This window comes from Equus asinus, chromosome 21, assembly GCF_041296235.1.
Source record: "Equus asinus isolate D_3611 breed Donkey chromosome 21, EquAss-T2T_v2, whole genome shotgun sequence".
Classification (NCBI taxonomy): domain Eukaryota; kingdom Metazoa; phylum Chordata; class Mammalia; order Perissodactyla; family Equidae; genus Equus; species Equus asinus.
Genome location: NC_091810.1, coordinates 42,319,069 through 42,337,633, shown reverse-complemented (window position 1 = coordinate 42,337,633; position 18,565 = coordinate 42,319,069). Strand labels below are relative to the sequence as shown.

The window sequence follows — 18,565 nt, the reverse complement described above, 5'->3', positions numbered from 1 at the left end:
ACATCCATGCCCATCTTCCTCCACTTTATATGTAGGACGCCTACCACAGCATGTCATGCTAAGCAGTGCCATGTCCGCACCCGGGATCCAAACCAGCGAACCCCAGGCCCCCGAGAAGTGGAACGTGAGAACTTAACCACTGCGCCACCAGGCCAGCCCCTGCTTAACAAATTTTTTGAAAGCAACAAAATAATAGGTTTAAAAGGAGTTTTCCTATTCATTTACTACTACTAAAATCAGCTACAAAAGCACACCCCCTGGCAGAGGCCTCTCTCTGTATCAAGCGACATAAGGATTTCTGTTTAGTAGTACTCTGAATCACAAATGTCAACTTGACATTTATTATTTTTCTAACAAATAGGCATCATCTACGTTACAAAAGGAGAAAATAAAAGATATAATCTTTGGTGTTAATATGTAAAGATGCCAGAAGAATAGTTTTACATCTCTTGACCACCATACAGCCTTAAAATTCTTAAGTAATTTTTTCATAAAGTCAACTTCATTTATTTTATTTTCCTTTTTGCTAAGGAAGATTCATCCCAAGCTAACATCCTCTGTCAATCTTCCTCTTTTTTTGCTTGAGGAAGATTAGCCCTGAGCTAACATCTGTGCCAATCTTCCTCTACTTTGTATGTGGGTCACTGCTTCAGCAAGGCTGACAAGTGGTGTAGGTCTGTGACCAGGATCTGAACCCATGAACCCGAGCTGCCAAAGCAGAGCATAGCAAACTTAACCACTACACCATGGGGCTGGCCCCAGAAAGCCAACTTCATTTTTATCACTCATTTCCAGTAAAATTTTTAAAGCTCAACATAAAGGTACCTAACTCAATGTTTAACTTACCTGCTTCCAAATAAGGTTCGCTCTTTTCAAAATACTCTGGTGCTATCTGTTTGAGCACGGTGTGAAAAAAATGAATGTAAGGTAGTTTGCTGATCAAAACCAAGGACTAGAGGGAAAAAGAAACAACGTTTTTTTAATTTCCTAATGATTAAAATTTATTTGTCATTTCTTACATAATCAATTACAAGCTAAATTTAGCAAAACGTGTGGATTTTGAAATCAGGCTTCTTACAATGGATGGTTAAAAGCAAACACAAAACTACAGTTGCAGAATACAAAAAGCTTAACCTTATTACTATACTTTAAGAGCATAAAGGCATATTCATAGATTTTCCTGCTCTCCAGGAAAAAGAATTTCCTATAAACAGACTAATGTCATGGATAATTTTCAAAGCCTAGCTACTACTGTCATTAGCAAAGCAATATCAGGAATTAGCCAGCTGAACTCTTCCCAGTAAGAACAAATTGTGATGCTGTTTCAAACTGAGACCTATAACTTATATTTTAGAGTTCAATGGTCAAAGTCACATATTTAGAAATTGTGACCTTATAGTTTGATCACTTCAGATATAGATTATGCTGATCTTGTTTTTTTTAAATCTATTTTTCTTGAAAACTACTTTTTACCCTTCTATCCAGTATCAACTAGTGGTCAGGGAACATTCTGGTTACAGAAGGTAAAGGCACATCTCTGTTAGCTAGGATTAAATCAGAACCAACTGATTTTTTTTTTTTTTAAGAAAGAAAAGGATTATGCATTTAGAGTGGAAACAATAGTAACTAAGATGTTGCTGTAGTATATTTATTGGCTCTTCAAAAAGATACCGCAGGCTTTTGTTAGTTGTAACAATATTACAGTCTGTTTATTCTTTCCGTTATTCTAAAATGTGAAAATTAAGCAGATTCTTCTGGTTTTTGCACAGAGAAGAAAGGCAAACTTCAATAGCAGTTAAAAATCCACAGGTATCTTTAATCTTAAGAAAACAAAGATAAAATATAAATTCTAGTATGTTTACAGATAAAATATCTGTACTTAAAGACTGTTCATTCTAACAGTTTCTATTTTTCTAACCACAATATAAAAATATTTTTTATTAGTGTAAATGAAAATTACCTTCTGAAAGTAGCCTCTTTTTAGAGTTTTATCTCGAACTTGTCGGAAATACACATATCCATAAAAATAAGCAGGATCCTTCTATGAAAGAAGTGACAAATACAAAAAATACATATATTGCCATCCTTTGTTATTAATATCAGGTTCCTTTATAAACTTGAACTGAGATATCAGGTGTACACAAAGAGCTAGTTACGCTTTTCCATCAACACAGACAATACTCATGACACTAACTGCCAGAGAAAAACCTGCTAACTTGCCCAAAGATGTAATAATCACAACTAAAGCACTAAATCAGATTTTCTCCCTATAACTTACTCAGCTTATGTTCTTTATCCCTATCTGTACTAGTTAATAGAAGTTATGAAACAAATTCTATGTTTTCCGCAAAGCTATATTTAGTGTTTTTTTTTTTTTTTTTAAGATTTTATTTTTTCCTTTTTCTCCCCAAACCCCCCCCCCCGGGACATAGTTGTGTATTCTTCGTTGTGGGTTCTTCTAGCTGTGGCATGTGGGATGCTGCCTCAGCGTGGTCTGATGAGCAGTGCCATGTCCGCGCCCAGGATTCGAACTAACGAAACACTGGGCCGCCTGCAGCAGAGCACGCGAACTTAACCACTCGGCCACGGGGCCAGCCCCTATTTAGTGTTTTTTTAATTCTGCCTACAATTCTGGGCTAGGGATCAGTCTTAACAAAATGAGGTATGCTAATGTATAATTTCAAGAGAGGAAATATAAGGAGTTAAACGCCAATCTGAATCTTGCATAGCCAGTTACATTTTTACCCAATAATAATGAAACACTGGAATGTTTGTCAACATAAAATTTGAAAGGTAATTATATTCCAAAAAACTTAAGAAGTTTTTATATCCTAAGGGAATAAACTTTGACCAAGTTCCTTATCTGACTGTTATTATTTAAACAAATATTTATTGACCACCTACTTTGAACAAGGCATTGTGTTAGAGAAGATAAAAAGATGCGTTAAGATATAGTTCCTTAGGGAGACCACAATCTAAGAATGGATAAGAAAAGGACAAAAATTATTATTATATAATAGGGGGGTGGGTACCATGAAGAAAGCACAAAGTGTTAGGAGGAGGCCAAGAGGGAAGAGATTACTTCAGTCTTATAGGAATCAGTAAAGATTTCATGGAGGCCACTGTTTTTGAATTGGGCATTGAAGGAAGAATATGATTTAAACAAAGACAAAGACATTCCAGATTTAGAGGGCCAGGAATTTGAGCAAAAACATGCAGAGAGAGAAAAATACAAGCTATCTCAGGAAAAAGTACATAGTTCAGGGGCCGGCCCTGTGGCTGAGTGGTTAAGTTCACATGCTCCGTAGCAGGCAGCCCAGTGTTTCTTTGGTTCGAATCCTGGGCGCAGACATGGCACCGCTCGTCAGGCCACGCTGAGGCAGCGTCCCACATGCTACAATTAGAAGGACCCACAACTAAAATATACAACTATGTACCAGGGGGCTTTGGGGAGAAAAAAGAAAAAAAAAAATAAAAGATTCCTATTTAAAAAAAAAAAAAAGTACATAGTTCAGTTTGGCTAAAATACAGCACATGTAAAGAAAGGAGATGAAGTTGGAAATTGGAAAGGTAAAGGTCTTGTTTTGAAAGGCCCAAAAAGTGAGAACAAGGAAATGGTACCTATCATTAGCTCTTTATTCATTAAGCAATAGGTAGTCATTTTAGATATTATTTATTTTTTATATAATATATATGTACACTTTAGCTGGCAACACTGAGTAAGATATATTGCATTGGAAAAAACAAGAGATAGGATGTCTTTGGGCAAATTTCTTATCCTCAATAGCCCTCAGTTCCCTCATCTGCAAAAGGAACTCTCTCAGAACACCATAGGAAAGATTAATGAGATAAGGTACACATTAATACAGTGCCTAGACATAAAAAGCTCTAATAAGTAGTAACTGTTATTATCACCAGTTGAAGTAATATGTCAATAGTGATTCGCAGAAGATCATGGAAAGGAGTAAAAAGCTATAAGAGATATTTCAAAGGTAGTATCTTTGCTAACTGGAAGAGAGTTCCTGTCATTAGTGGAACCCGAGAGGTAAACTACAAATGCTGATTTTAGGCAAATGATGTCAAGTTCATATTGGATGTGCTGATACAACATCAGATAGAAATGTTCTTCAAGTTGGGGCTGGCCCCATGGCAGAGCGGTTAAGTTCTGCAGCCGGCCCAGTGTTTCGTTGGTTCGAATCCTGGGCGCGGACATGACACTGCTCGTCAAGCCACACTGAGGCAGCGTCCCGCATGCCACAACTAGAAGGACCCACAACCAAGAATATACAACTGTGTACCGGGGGGCTTTGGGGAGAAAAAGGAAAAAATAAAATCTTTTAAAAAAAAAAAAAGAAATGTTCTTCAAGCAATCAGAGATGTAACTGTAAAGTACCAAAGAGAAACCTACACTCTGAAATCATCTGAACTATTAAAATTGTTTTTAATAAACAATAACTGTAAAAGAAAGCTCATTAAAAAATCAGAAAGAGACAACTATAATTCTATCATAAAGAAGATAGGGATTACCACAGAGAATCTTCAATTCTGGGTGATATTTACTGGTAGAGTACCCCCCCACTTTCACATCTAAACAAAGAGTTATTAACAAATGAAAGAAAATTACCTAAACATTCTAATCAATTTCCATAATTCACAACAGCATTACAATATGTTTCAAGAACAGTAATTTTATAAAGTCTTTCATTCACATGCCTAATCCTTATGAATCAGACACACTTAGGAAATTCAGCGGTATAATATAGTATCAAAACAAAAGCAAGCTATTTCTGAATGCTATATGAGGTACATGAGTAACTGAATTCTAAATTTTCCTCTCACACGGACATTCTTCTATTACTACTTTTCCAACCTTTAAGTAAACTGGTAAATCTTTGTCAAATTGATCCAGGAGACAATGCAGTGACACCCTCCTCCCAGAAGACTGTCGAAATCTGAAACAAAACTGGGTATCTCCAAGACAACCTAATGAAAACAAAAATGAAAGAAATTAAGGATAGCATAGTATAACATTTATTTATCTGGTTTCATCAAAGGTAGGAGCTGAAAGGGTCCTATCAAACATTTAAACCCATTCAATCATGTTTTAGAAAAGAAAAAAGAGATCCTGAGAGTTTAAGTACTTGCTCAAAGCCAACTTTGCTAGCTAGAGGCAGAGTCCTTAGTAAAACATGCATCTTAAACTCCTAAGTCCCTTTATGATTTTTCCTATTCCATTTTCCCCACATAATTAAAATTTCTTGAAAACTGTTTGCACGTAATATTGATTCACAAACATAACAATGAGCAAAAGAAGCCAAATACAAAAGAACATATATTGTTTGAATCCATTTATATAAAGTTTTTTTCAAAAAGCAGGCAAACTAAACCATAGGATTTAGGGATGCATTAGTGGGTGATAAAACTACAAAGAAAAGAAATTCACTACTGTAAGAATCAGGACAGTGGTTACATTTGGAGGGGAGAGGAAAACAGTGTTTGAGAGGGGACATGAGGGAGCTTTTGAGGTTCTGGCAAAGTTCTATTTCTTGACCTTCAAATGTGTTTGTATAAAACATATGTTTTATATTTCACAATCAATTTTTTTTAAAAGACATAATAGGGGCCAGCCCAGTGGTGTAGTGGTTGGGTTCACGTGCTCCACTTTGGTGGTCCAGGGTTCACAGGTTCAGATCCTGGGTGCAGACCTACACACTGCTCATTAAGCCACGCTATGGGGGCATCCCACATACAAAATAGAGGAAGGCTGGCATGGATGTTAACTCAGGGATAATCTTCCTCAAGGAAAAAGAAGATTGGCAACAGATGTTAGCTCAAAGCCAATCTTTCTCATAAAAAAAAAATTGTTAAAGAAAACTGTTAAAGATATAACAGATTCAAAAAGTGCCCAAGTAACAGCCATAATATTCTAATCATTTTAATTAAAAATAAAGTTTTTAAATTTTAATCATTTTAGCAAACCCTTTTGATTTTTGTTTTTTGGTTTTTTTTGAGGAAGATTAGCCCTGAGCTAACATTGACTGTCAATCCTCCTCCTTTTGCTGAGGAAGACTGGCCCTGAGCTAACATCTGTGCCCATCTTCCTCCACCTTATATGTGAGATGCCTGCCACAGCACAGCTTGCCGAGTGGTGCCCAGTCCGCACCCAGGATCCGAATCAGCGAACCCTGGGCCGCCGAAGCGGAATGTGAGAATTTAACCGCTGTGCCACGGGGCCGGCCCACTAGCGAACCTTTTAAAACATGTAAACTTTACCTAAACTGTCAGGCAATAATTACAAAAAAATGTAAATACTCTAAAAAGTAAGAGACACGTGAAGAAGCTTGTCACTCAAATTCTTCCCAGTTACTATATTTAGAACTAATAAGATTATATTAAATATAAAATGTGTTCAAGATGTTATTATTACTTATTACACACAAAAGTACCTATATTTCATTGGGACGAAATTCTCAAGAAAGGAAGTAGAAACTCAATAATACGTTAAAGTTTTTTAAAAGGCAAGTCAGTATGTACACCTAGATGCAATTATAAAAACTAATATTTCTTTGGTGGTGGTGGTGGAGGGAAGAAATAAAGGGAACTGGAGGGTGGGTCAATTCAGTTTCTTGTTACAACAGATAGTCTAAAAATAAGGAAAACACATGAAACCTGAGATGATGGAAAACACTCCTAACATTGTTTTAGTTCAACAGATTTATATACTGATGGCTCAATTTTTCTCTTTAGAAGACATTTAAAACTTTCTTTTTAAAAAAGAAAGAAAGAAAGACAGAAAAAATCCACCAAGGAGTACACACTAATTTCTCTGAGACACATAGTAAAATAGAACAAGAAAATGCAATGGATTTTAAGAGACGTTCAGATCTGAAAAATGTAAGGAATGCTGAGCTTTGTGGAAAGAAAGTAATAAGCTTCTATAGCCTTAAATCCCTATCCACCTGGCTCCATTCCCACATCATGGGCATGCTGTGAGACTTTTCCAGTGACCAGCTGCACTTGCAAGCTGTAGAGAATTGTTCAGAAAGCTGGTTCACCAAGTCAAAAAGGCTTTGGCCATAGTGTTTTCGTGAAGTGAGGTAAATGGTTCCCATTTTACGTTTCAGAGTTCTGTCCCTTCACACACTAAAGGTTACTAAAGAAATAAAGGTCTGGCTGGACCTTTGTTCTCCATCCTGACCTCACCATTATCGTGATAAGATTGGCAACCAGATTTTGTACATTTGCCTTGTGGAAAACGATACCTAGGAATGGCAGGGCAATCCTGAACCCTACAACCTCATCAAAATTAAATCTATATTGTTAGTATGACCCATTCAGTTTGTCTATATAACAACAGACTGTAGCTCTACATAAGCAACACAATGATTACATGTGAAAGATGGCTACGATTACATGTGATCATAAGAGAAAAGTTATGATCTGCAGAAAAAGGAGCTACAATCAATAGGATTTAGTCCCAGGTCCATCAATAATTAGCCTTCCAGAAGTCACTTAACCTCAAGGTCTCAATTTCCTTGTCAACAAAAGTAAAGAGTATCATAAGATAATCACTTTCAGCAGTTATATTCAATGATTCTAAAACAAAACTCCACAACTGACCTACAATTGTACTGAATTCCAAGCATCTTACCCAATATAGTAACTAAGAAAATTAAAGATCTACAAAAATCCAAAAGGATCTAGAAGTTATGCTATGCACACCACAACCTTCTGATTATTAACATAAAAATGGGGGAAAAATTTTTAATACAAATGATTTTTTTCTTCATATAAACCAAGATATAAGGAATAACTTACACAAATTTTGAGATTAAATGACAGCTCTCCAAGAAAAACAGATCTTAACACGAGTTCTTGATCAAGAGCAAGATAAATGCTTTCCCTTGATAAAGTTGCTGTTAAGGAAACGGCAACTCTGCTCGGCTTTAGGAAAAGTTCCATTTTAATTAATCTAACATTTACTAGCCCAGAAAACAGAACTAATAATCCGACACTCTTTAAACCAAGATAATCTGTAACCTTCCTCCATCATCCTTTTCCAAATAACTAAGTTCTTACAACAAAAATCAAATAGAATCCTAGGTCAAAATTATTTTCATTATTTTGTGATAATTTCAGAAGTGATTTTTTCCCCTTGCAATATACAAGTTCAGCACTAACATTCATTGAGTGCTCACTCTGCGCCAGGAACTGTTCTAAACGCTTTAGATATATTAACTCGTTTGGTCTTCATGCTTCTCAGGTAGGTCTCATTATTATTCCTGTTTATGATGAGGAAATCAAGGCACAGAAGTGCTATTTAATCATCAAAGAAACAAATCTGCTTAACAGCAGAAACCCAAGAAATCTGATTCTGGAGCTAGTGGTCTTGACCACTACATCATACTGGTTCTTTCAAGTCAAAATGGACTTCAAAAGATTACTTCGATTTATGTGAAATATCCAGAATAGGTATGTCCATAGAGAACAGAAAGTAGATAGGTGGTTGCCTAGTACTGGGGGGATGGAGGTGGGTGGGAGGAAAATGGAGTATGGAGTTTCTTTTTGGGTGATGAAAATTTTCTAAAGCTGATTGTGGTGACAGTTGCACAACTCTGTGAATATGCTTAAAATCATTTGTATACTTTACATGAATTATCTCTCAATAAAACTGTTTGCTTTCTTTTTAATGCTATTTCACTGCCAATTGGAGCAGAGATCCAAAGCTTCTTTTCTTCACTCAGAAAATAAAAGTCCTGGTAGTGACATCAGCATCACAGCAGAGTGAGCTCTTCCCCTGGACTCTCCCCGCTAACATATAACCTAAAGGACATTCATACACCAACAGAGGACATATACACATCACAAAAGACATGTGGGAGATCCATGCAACCATATGCCTGAAGGTGGTGGTGGGGCTGGATCCTCTGGAGGAAGTAGAAGCTGATCCATAGGAGCTCCATGGAGAGAGACAGGCTGCGGCAGTGGGAAGTGCACAGGTGAGAAGGGCGCCCCTTCACCACCTGGTACTCCAGCTGCAGAATCGTCAGGAGCATGGTGTGGTGAGCGTGGCGATGGCAGCGGGGAAAGTGTGCAGCCCCAGAGTTGTCCAGAGCTCAGTGCGGAGAGAGTGGCAGCCACGGAGGGGAAAGATCGCAGCTGAGAGAGATGCCCCAGCCCTTACCCAGTACCCCAGCCCCAGATTCATCCAAAGCATGGTGCCGAGAGTGTGGCAGCCAAGAGGGGAAAGAGTGCAGCCCAGAGAGGCATCCCCGCCTGGTACTCCAGCCCCAGAGTCATCCAGAGCACAGTGTGGAGAATGTGGCAGCCAGAGGGGAAGGTGCATAGCTGAGAGAGGCGCCCCATTCCCGCCCGGCACTCCAGCTCCAGAATCGTCCGGAGGACGGTGCAGAGTTTGTGGCAGCAGTGGCAGAGAAAGGGAAAGTGCACAGTGCTGCAATCACCCAGAGCTCCATTCAGAGAGACAAGCAGGGGCTGGGGGACGCAAAGTACCGCTCCCCCTGCCCAGTGCTCCAGATCTGCCATTGATCAGTCACTCAGAGAGAAAAGCAGTCAGTGGCTAGAGCCCCTGCTTGTGCCGGGCCCAGAATACACAGGGCCTGATCCCCAGCCTGTGGTGGTACATGGCAGCTGTGATCTGATAAGAACACCATGAGGAAGCAAATATCTACCCCACCAAGCAGTATGAGTAGGTATATTAAAGTTCCAGTCAAGAAGGAAAGTGACAAGTACCCAGAAACCAACCCAGAAGGCAGAGAAATCCATAACCTAAACAACAAAGAATTCAAAACAGCTATTATAAAAACACTCAACAAGTTACAAGAAAACACAGAAAGACAAATTAACTTATTCAGGAGCTTCTTCACAAAGGAGATTGAAACCATAAAGAACCAATCAGAATTGCTAGAGATGAAACCCACAATGGATGAAATGAAGAAGAATCTAGATTCCCTAAATGACAGAGTTGACAATATGGAGGAGAGAATCAGCCAGTTAGAGGATAGTACTACAGAAATGCTTCCGAGGGAGGAGAAGAGAGAACTAAGACTAAAAAGAAATAAAGAAGCTCTCAGAGAAATATCTGACTCAATCAGGAAATGCAACATAAGGATTATAGGTATTCCAGAGAGGCAGGAGAGGCAGAAAGGAGCAGAGAGCTTGTTCAAAGGAATAGTAGCTAAGGACTTCCCAAATCCGGGGAGGGAGCAGGAAATCCATGTGAAAGAGGCCTCCAGATCTCCTAACTTTGTCAATGTAAAAAGACCCACTCCAAGGCATATAGTAGTGAATCTGGCAAAAGTCAGGGACAAAGAAAATATACTAAGGGCAGCAAGGGAGAAGAAAATAACTCACAAAGGAACCCCTATTAGGCTTTCAGCAGATTTCTCAGCAGAAACCTTACAGGCTAGGAAAGAGTAGAAGGATATATTCAAAATCCTGAAAGAGAAAAGCTTTCAGCCAAGAATATGCTATCCAGTGAAAATCTCCTTCAGATATGATGGAGAAATAAAAACTTTCCCAGATAAACAAAAGATAAGGGAGTTCACTGGCAGAAGATCATCCTGCCTAGAAGAAATCCTCAAGAAGGCTGTCATACCTGAAAAAAAAAACAGGAAAGAGGCTACAAAGCCCTGAGCAAGGAGATGAACAGGTAGGCAATAATCAGAAAACAGTAGCTCTCTATCAGATCAGGTTAGTAAACACTTAACTTTAACATTAAGGATAAAGAAAAGGAAAAGAACAAAACAAAAATGATGTCATCATTTTAACCACAAACTCACAACACAAGATGGAAAATGATACAACAGAAATAACTTAGAAGGGGAAGAGGAAAGGGATAGAATCAGTATAGTCTAAGGAAATAAGAGGCTATCAGAAAATGGACTATCTCAACTATGAGATTTTTTTACACAAACCTAAGGGTAACCATTAAACAAAATAAGAACAGAGACATTTACAATAAACAAGGAGAGAAAGAAGACAACCAACAGAGAAAACTACCTAATCAAATTGGTAGTACGAAATATATGGGACAAGCAACAAAGGAAATGCAGGAGAACCAGGAAACGTGATAAGACAGCAGTATTAAGCCCTCATATATCAATAATCACTCTAAATGTAAATGGATTGAATTCTCCAATCAAAACACACAGAGTGGTGGGATGGATTAAAGAACAAGAGCCAACAATATGCTGCCTCCAGGAAACACATCTCAACTCTAGGGACAAACATAGGCTAAGAGTGAAGGGATGGAAGACAATACTCCCAGCTAATGGCAAACAAAAGAAAGCAGGGTTGCCATACTTATATCAGACAAAGGAGACTTCAAGATAAAACTGGTAAACAGAGACATAGAGGGGCAGTATATAATGATAAAAGGGATCTCCACCAAGAAGACATAACACTTAATAAACATGTATGCACCCAACAGAGGAGCACCAAAGTACATAAAGCAAGCATTAACAAACCTAAGAGGAGATATCCAGACAAAAAGTCAACAAGGAGATAGTGGACTTAAAAGAAAAACTAGACCAGATGAACTTAATAGATATATATAGAGCACTCCATCCAAAAACAACAGAATATACATTCTTCTCAAGCGCACATGGAACATTCTTGAGGACAGACCATATATTGGGAAACAAGGCAAACCTCAATAAATTTAACAAGATTGAAATCATATCTACTATCTTTTCTGACCATAATGCCATGAAAGTAGAAATCAACTACAAGAAAAAAGCTGGAAAAGGAAGAAAAACATGGAGACTAAACATGCTACTGAACAACGAATGGGTTGTCAAAGAAATAAAGGGAGAAATCAAAAAATATTTTGAGACAAATGAGAATGAAAATACACCATATGGGATGCAGCAAAAGCAGTCCCAAGAGGGAAATTCATAGCAATACAGGCCCACAATAACAAAAAAAAAAGCTCAAATAAACAATCTTAAACTATACTTAACAGAATTAGAAAAAGAACAAACAGAGCCCAAACGCAGCAGAAGGAGGGAAATAATAAATATTAAAGCAGAAAGAAATGAAATTGAAACAAAAAAGACTGTAAAAAGGATCAATGAAACAAGGAGCTGATTCTTTGAGAGGATAAATAAAATTCACAAACCCTTAGCCAGACTCACTAAGAAAAAAGAGAGAAGGCTCAAATAAAACTAGAAATGAAAGAGGAGAAATTACAACAGACACCAAAGAAATACAAAAGATTACAAGAGAATATTATGAAAAACTATATGCCAACAAATGGGACAATCTAGAAGAAATGGATAAATTCCTAGACTCTTACAACCTGCCAAAACTGAATCAAGAAGAAATAGAGAATCTGAATAGACCCATCACAAGAAAAGAGAATGAAACAGTAATCAAAAACGTCCCCAAGAATAAAAGTCCAGTACCAGACGGCTTCTCAGGAGAATGCTGCCAAATATTCAAAGACAATTTGTTTCCTATTCTTCTCAAACAATTCCAAAAAATTGAGGAAGATGGAAATATTCCTAACACATTCTATGAAGCCAACATCACCCTGATCCCAAAACCACACAAGGACAACACAAAGAAGGAAAATTACAAGCCAATATCACTGATGAACATAGATGCAAAAATCCTCGGGGCCGGCCCCGTGGCGAAGTGGTTAAGTTTGCGCGCTCCGCTTCAGCGGCCAGGGTTTTGCCAGTTCAGATCCTGGGCGTAGACATGGCACCACTCATTAGGCCATGCTGAGGTGACATCCCACATGCCACAACTAAAATATATACAATTAAAATATATACAACCATAAACTGAGGGGATTTGGGGAAAGGAAGCAGAAAAAAAGAAAAGATTGGCAACAGTTGTTAGCTCAGATGCCAGTCTTTAAAAAAAAAAAAAATCCTCAACAAAATACTGGCAACTTGAATACAGCAGTACATTAAAAAGATCATACACTAGGATCAAGTGGGATTCATACCAGGGACACAGCAATGGTTCAACATCTGCAAATCAGTCAATGTGATAGACCATGTTAACAAAAGGAGGAACAAAAACCACACGATCACCTCCATAGATGCAGAGAAAGCATTTGACAAGATCCAACATCCTTTCATGATAAAAACACTCAATAAAATGGGTATAGAAGGAAAATATCTCAACATAATAAAGGCCATATATGACAAACCCACTGCCAACATCATACTCAATGGGGAAAAACTGAAAGCCATACTGCTGAGAACAGCAACAAGACAAGGGTACCTACTCTTGCCACTCTTATTCAACACAGTACTAGAGGTTTTGGCCAGAGCAATTAGGCAGGAAAAAGAAATAAAAGAAATTCAAATAGGCACTGAAGAAGTGAAACTCTATTTGCAGACGATATGATTTTATACATAGAAAACCCTAAAGAATCCACCGGAAAACTATTAGAAATAATCGAGAACTACAGGAAAGTTGGAGGATACAAAGTCAATGTACAAAAATCAGTGGCATTTCTATACTCTAATAACGAAGTAACAGAACAAGAACTCAAGAACACAACCCCATTTACAATACTAACAAAAAGGATAAAATATCTAGGGATAAATTTAACCAAGGAGGGGAAAGACCTATACAAGGAAAACTATAAGACACTACTGCAAGAAATCAATAATGACATAAAGAAATGGAAAGATATTCCATGTACACGTATTGGAAAAGTAAACATAGTTAAAATGTCCATACTACCTAAAGCAATCTACAGATTCAATGCAACCCCAAGCAGAATCCCAATGACATTCTTCACAGAAATAGAACAAAGAATCTTAAAATTCATATAGGGCAACAAAAGACCCTGAATAGCCAAAGCAATCCTGAGAAACAAGAACAAACCTGGTAGCATTGCAATCCCTGACTTCAAAACATATTACAAAGCTATAGTAATCAAAACAGCATGGTACTGGTACAAAAACAGGCACACAGATCAATGGAACAGAACTGAAAGCCCAGAAATAAACCACACATATATGGATAACTAATCTTGGACAAAGGAACCAAGAACGTACAATGGAGAAAGAAAAGTCTCTTCAATAAGTGGTGCTGGGAAAACTGGATAGTCACATGCAAAAGAATGAAAGTAGATCATTCTCTTTCTCCATACACAAAAATAGACTCAAAATGGATCAAAGACTTGAAGTAAGATCAAAAATCATAAAACTTCTGGAAGAAAATAGAGGCAGTACACTCTGGGACATCAGCCTTCAAAGGACCTTTACAAATACGATGTCCACTCAGACAAAGGAAAGAAAACAAAAAATAAACAAGTGGGACTTCATCAGACTAAAGAGCTTCTGGAAGGCAAAGGAAACCAAGATTAAAATGAAACAAGAAGCCACCAACTGGGAGAAAATATTCGCAAATCATATATCCCATAAGGGGTTAATCTCCATAATATATAAACAGCTCACACAAAGAACCACAAAGAAATAAACGACCCAATCAAAAAGTAGGCAGAGGATATGTACAGACATTTTTCCAAAGAACGTACACAGATGGCCAATAGGTACATGAAAAGATGTTCAACATCACTAATTATCAGGTAGATGCAAATCAAAACTACACTTAGATATCATCTTACGCCCTTAGAATGGCTATAATCACCAAGACAAAAAATAACAAATGTTGGTGAGGTTGTGGAGAAAAGGGAACCCTCACCCACTGCTGGTGGGAATGCAAACTGGTGCAGCCACTATAGAAAACAGTATGGTGATTTCTCAAAAAACTAAAAATAGAATTACCATATGACCCAGCTATCCCACTACTGGGTATTTATCCAAAGAACTTGTAATCAACAATACAAAGAGACTTATGCACCCCTATGTTCACTGCAGCATCATTCACAATAGCCAAGACGTGGAAGCAACCCAAGTGCCCAATGACTGATGAATGGATAAAGAAGATGTGGTATATACACACCATGGAATACTACTCAGCCATAAAAAAGACAAAATCATCCCATTTGCAACAACATGGATAGACCTTGAGGACATCATGTTAAGAAAAATGAGCCAGACAGAGAAAGACAAACACTACATCATTTCACTCATATGTGGAATATAAAGAAACTTATGGACAAAGAGAATAATTTAGCAGTTACTGGGCAGGGGTGGTGAGGTACAAGGGGTACAGGGGCACATTTACATGGTATTTGACAAATATTGATTTACAACTGAAATTTCACAATGTTATAAACTATTTAGACTACTATAAAAAAGTAAAAAAAAAAAAAAGTCCTCCTGAAAAACACCCCTCACTGAGTTCTTGAACTCACTGGTCTCTGTGCCATACAGTTCATTCAAGTAAGTAGCCAGTCCTTTCAGTCATGGCTCCTGCTACATGAATGTCAGGTGGTATGCCACGAAGAGCTCTCCTCCCATTTTAAAACTTTCAAGGGCACTGAGTATTCTGCAAGCTTCTTTTACATCTGCCAATCAAACCAAGACTGGAGAGCTAAAGGTAAACAGAGGGCACGTGCCTATACCAAAAATATCACTTAGAGATTTGAAGAAAAAAGGTTAAATGCTTTTCCTAAAGAGAACAGACAACTTTAAAGACTACTTCTATATTAGCACAAACACAGCTATAGAGTGAATCAGAATGCATAATACTAAAATAAAACATGAGACTTCAAGAGCTAGCCCCATCTCTTGGCCTTCGGCTCTACGTAATCACTCTCCCTAGGACTAGAGTGGTTGAGCTGAAATTGCTGAAAAGCAGGACTTTAGACTAGAGCTTCTCAAAGTGTAGTCCACAGACTGATGCCGGTCCACAAACTCTTGTTACTAAATCATGATGAAATAGATATCCAAACAGAGACTAAGCAATCAAAAACCCTTACAGCAATTTGATATTGCCATGACAAATGTGGACTTTTATTTTGCATTTCTTTGGTTTTTCTCCCTTTCGTTTTTCTAATAATTCATTTAAACTGCATTTTATAAAAGCATTGGTCCACAACAGATTCGAAACTTAAAAAAATCCAACTGGCCCTTCAATACAGATAGTGTCAGAAGCACTGCTTTTGCCACTGGGAAATGTAAAGCACGTGACGATGCTCCCGCTGTTTACAGAGAAGAAACTGGGTGAGACAAATATTGTCTGCATGTCTAATCCATCCAGAGCAAGAATTAGTCTTTTCCTCAGATTCATAATTACTTGCAACTCTCTCTACTAATGCTGAGTTTTCTCTCTGGACATGATTAAAACATAGTGATTTCAGTCCTTAGGTACCCACCACTGCTTAAGCCTCAGGAACACCTACATCCATATTATGTTAATGGTAAACAAGAAGAAGAAAAAAAATCTGACAAATATTTATCAGAGAGAAGACATTACTTTAAACTTAGGCTCCTAAAGATAAAAGCCATTCAAATGGAACAAGAACTTGAAACCTAAAAACAAACCAAACAAAAATTTTTCTAAAGTCATAGGATCTAAGGTGTATGTGAGTAGAGGATGGAGGAGGCAGAGGACTGTCAAATTATTCCACTGGGAATCCCAAAAGCATTGTTCTTTATCTGTATAGCTTGCCGTAGAGTCTAAATGTTGTTTTACTTATTTTTAAGTGTGCGCCAAGGAAACGAAACTCAGATTATGACTCTTTCCTAAAGACCATTCTAGTATGCCCGGATTTCCTTCCATAACAATAAAAGCTCTTTTGGGAAAAATTAAATCCATTTCAAAGTTGGCACACTAATCCCAAACTTCCATTTAATAAACATGTAACTGAAACAAACTGTTTGGATAATCACAACTGAGAATAGTGATCTCAAATACATACAAAATGCAGTCTCTTGCTGTCTAGATTAATATTCATCTGTTAAGATGGCAAGATGTCTGTTTTTAAAACCTTCTGTCGATTTTACTCCTAAGTACCAACCATACTTCAAATAAAATGAACCACATTTCATTTGATGTGTAGCTTATAAAAAAGGCATTACAAAACATCTTTAGGTCACTCAAATGCCTATAATATTGAATAAATTCTGATTTGGATGGTGGTGGTAAGGCTAGGCCTTTCCAGGGACAATGCGGTCCGCCCCTCAGTCAGCTCTTTCCCGTCACCATTCCCGCCGTGACCGTGCAGACAGACTGGATGGAGCCGTAGCTCACAGGGCTGGCTGGCTTCCACGCGCTCTGCCTGCTGCTCATGTGATTCCTCATCCCAGAGGTATAAACAACAGGTTGGGCATTGCCTGTGCCAAGAATTTTAGTCTAAAGTGCTGAATATATCACTGAAGTGGCAGCAATAAACTGGAGATTATTTTCGAAATACCAGGATTTCAATTCAAGGAGAATGTTCATTTCAATAGTATTTTCCACACCGCAGCTGTTCAATGCCATGATCATTGTGATTACGTGGGGACGTAAGACTTTGAATGTGATGACTGACCTGAAGAATTAAGAAGAGAAGAGAAAAGAAAGGAATAGGAGAGGAAAAGAAATACTAATTTACAGCAGCTGCTCTGGGCCTTTATGCTGGTTTTTTTCCTCCACCATATCGTTGGAGTGTTGAAGTGCACATGGTATAGGCATCCTTTTCAGCAACCAATTCGTGTTTCTAAAAATGACGCTTTTATTGCAACATCGACAATACAGAATACACTCTAAAGTTGGTTTTTAAAATAAAAACTAATGTTCATCAGGGTGTTTGTTACCCTGGATCTATGTTTAGGATGTTTGGACTCTTTCTAGTTAAACTATATAAATAAATAGTGTCTGTGCAGAGCCTTCCATTAAAAAAAATTATGATTTACACTGATTTACAATTGAGTTTAACTTCCAACATGAAAATGATACACAGAGAGACTAACTACAAAAGTAGAAATTAAAAAGGCTATCCAAATACCATATAATTAACTTCTTAGCCTTGATGTTCATGTAGAGAGGTGAAAAAAGAGAGAGAAGCATGAAAACCAACTCTGATCTGAAAGAGAAGAGTGTACAGTATATTCTACTAGGACTCCGATCACACAAAGTCAGTTCATCCTGCAATCCACACAATTCAGCTCACCCTGAGTCCTGCAAGTCCAATCCAACATTCATCACATTTAGGACTAACTGAATGTGTGGCCTTTGTAAGGAAAACGTTATCTGAAATGAGGAGAGATCCTAGAAGACCTCTCTATCATTATTTCATTAATAGTCAAAACACACTAAAAAATTCCATTAATTCCAGGTCAGAACAAAAGCCCTACTGGGATCTCTCAAAGGCATCTTTTTTTTTTTACCAAGATATCACTTCTTTTTTACATATTTCATGAAAGCTGAGTTCCAAATGTATAGGAAAAAACTCTGAAAGCATTTATATAGGAATGGAGAAAATGCTTGAAAAAATTAAAATGTCAAATCTCTAAAATCAGATTAACTAAATTAAGTTAACAGGATATAGAAGTACCCAGAAAAGGAAAGAGAACAGAAATGCCTTTGCTTCAGAGGTTTCTGTGTGTGGTCTAAAAAGCTGAATGTTCCGGTCACTATAAGCTTGAAAAGCTATTTTGAAAGGGAAACAAAAGAAGTAACCTGA

At 37.6% G+C, this 18,565-nt stretch overlaps 1 protein-coding gene and 1 pseudogene across 3 annotated transcripts in view; one reads left to right on the top strand and one right to left on the bottom strand.

Moving 5' to 3' along the window:
- Positions 1–18,565, bottom strand: part of DENND6A (DENN domain containing 6A) — a 60,954-nt gene that overhangs the window by 27,300 nt on the left and 15,089 nt on the right. For 2 of the 3 annotated variants that reach the window (XM_044753976.2, XM_044753979.2), the window contains 3 exons: positions 4,871–4,983; positions 1,961–2,041; positions 847–952 (listed from right to left, as the gene is read on the bottom strand). In XM_044753976.2, the coding sequence (XP_044609911.1) occupies positions 847–952; positions 1,961–2,041; positions 4,871–4,983 (300 nt within the window). The remainder of the gene's footprint in view (positions 1–846; positions 953–1,960; positions 2,042–4,870; positions 4,984–18,565) is intronic. The other variant, XM_044753977.2, reaches the window with a different exon arrangement.
- Positions 9,075–17,686, top strand: LOC139041456 (uncharacterized; annotated as a pseudogene).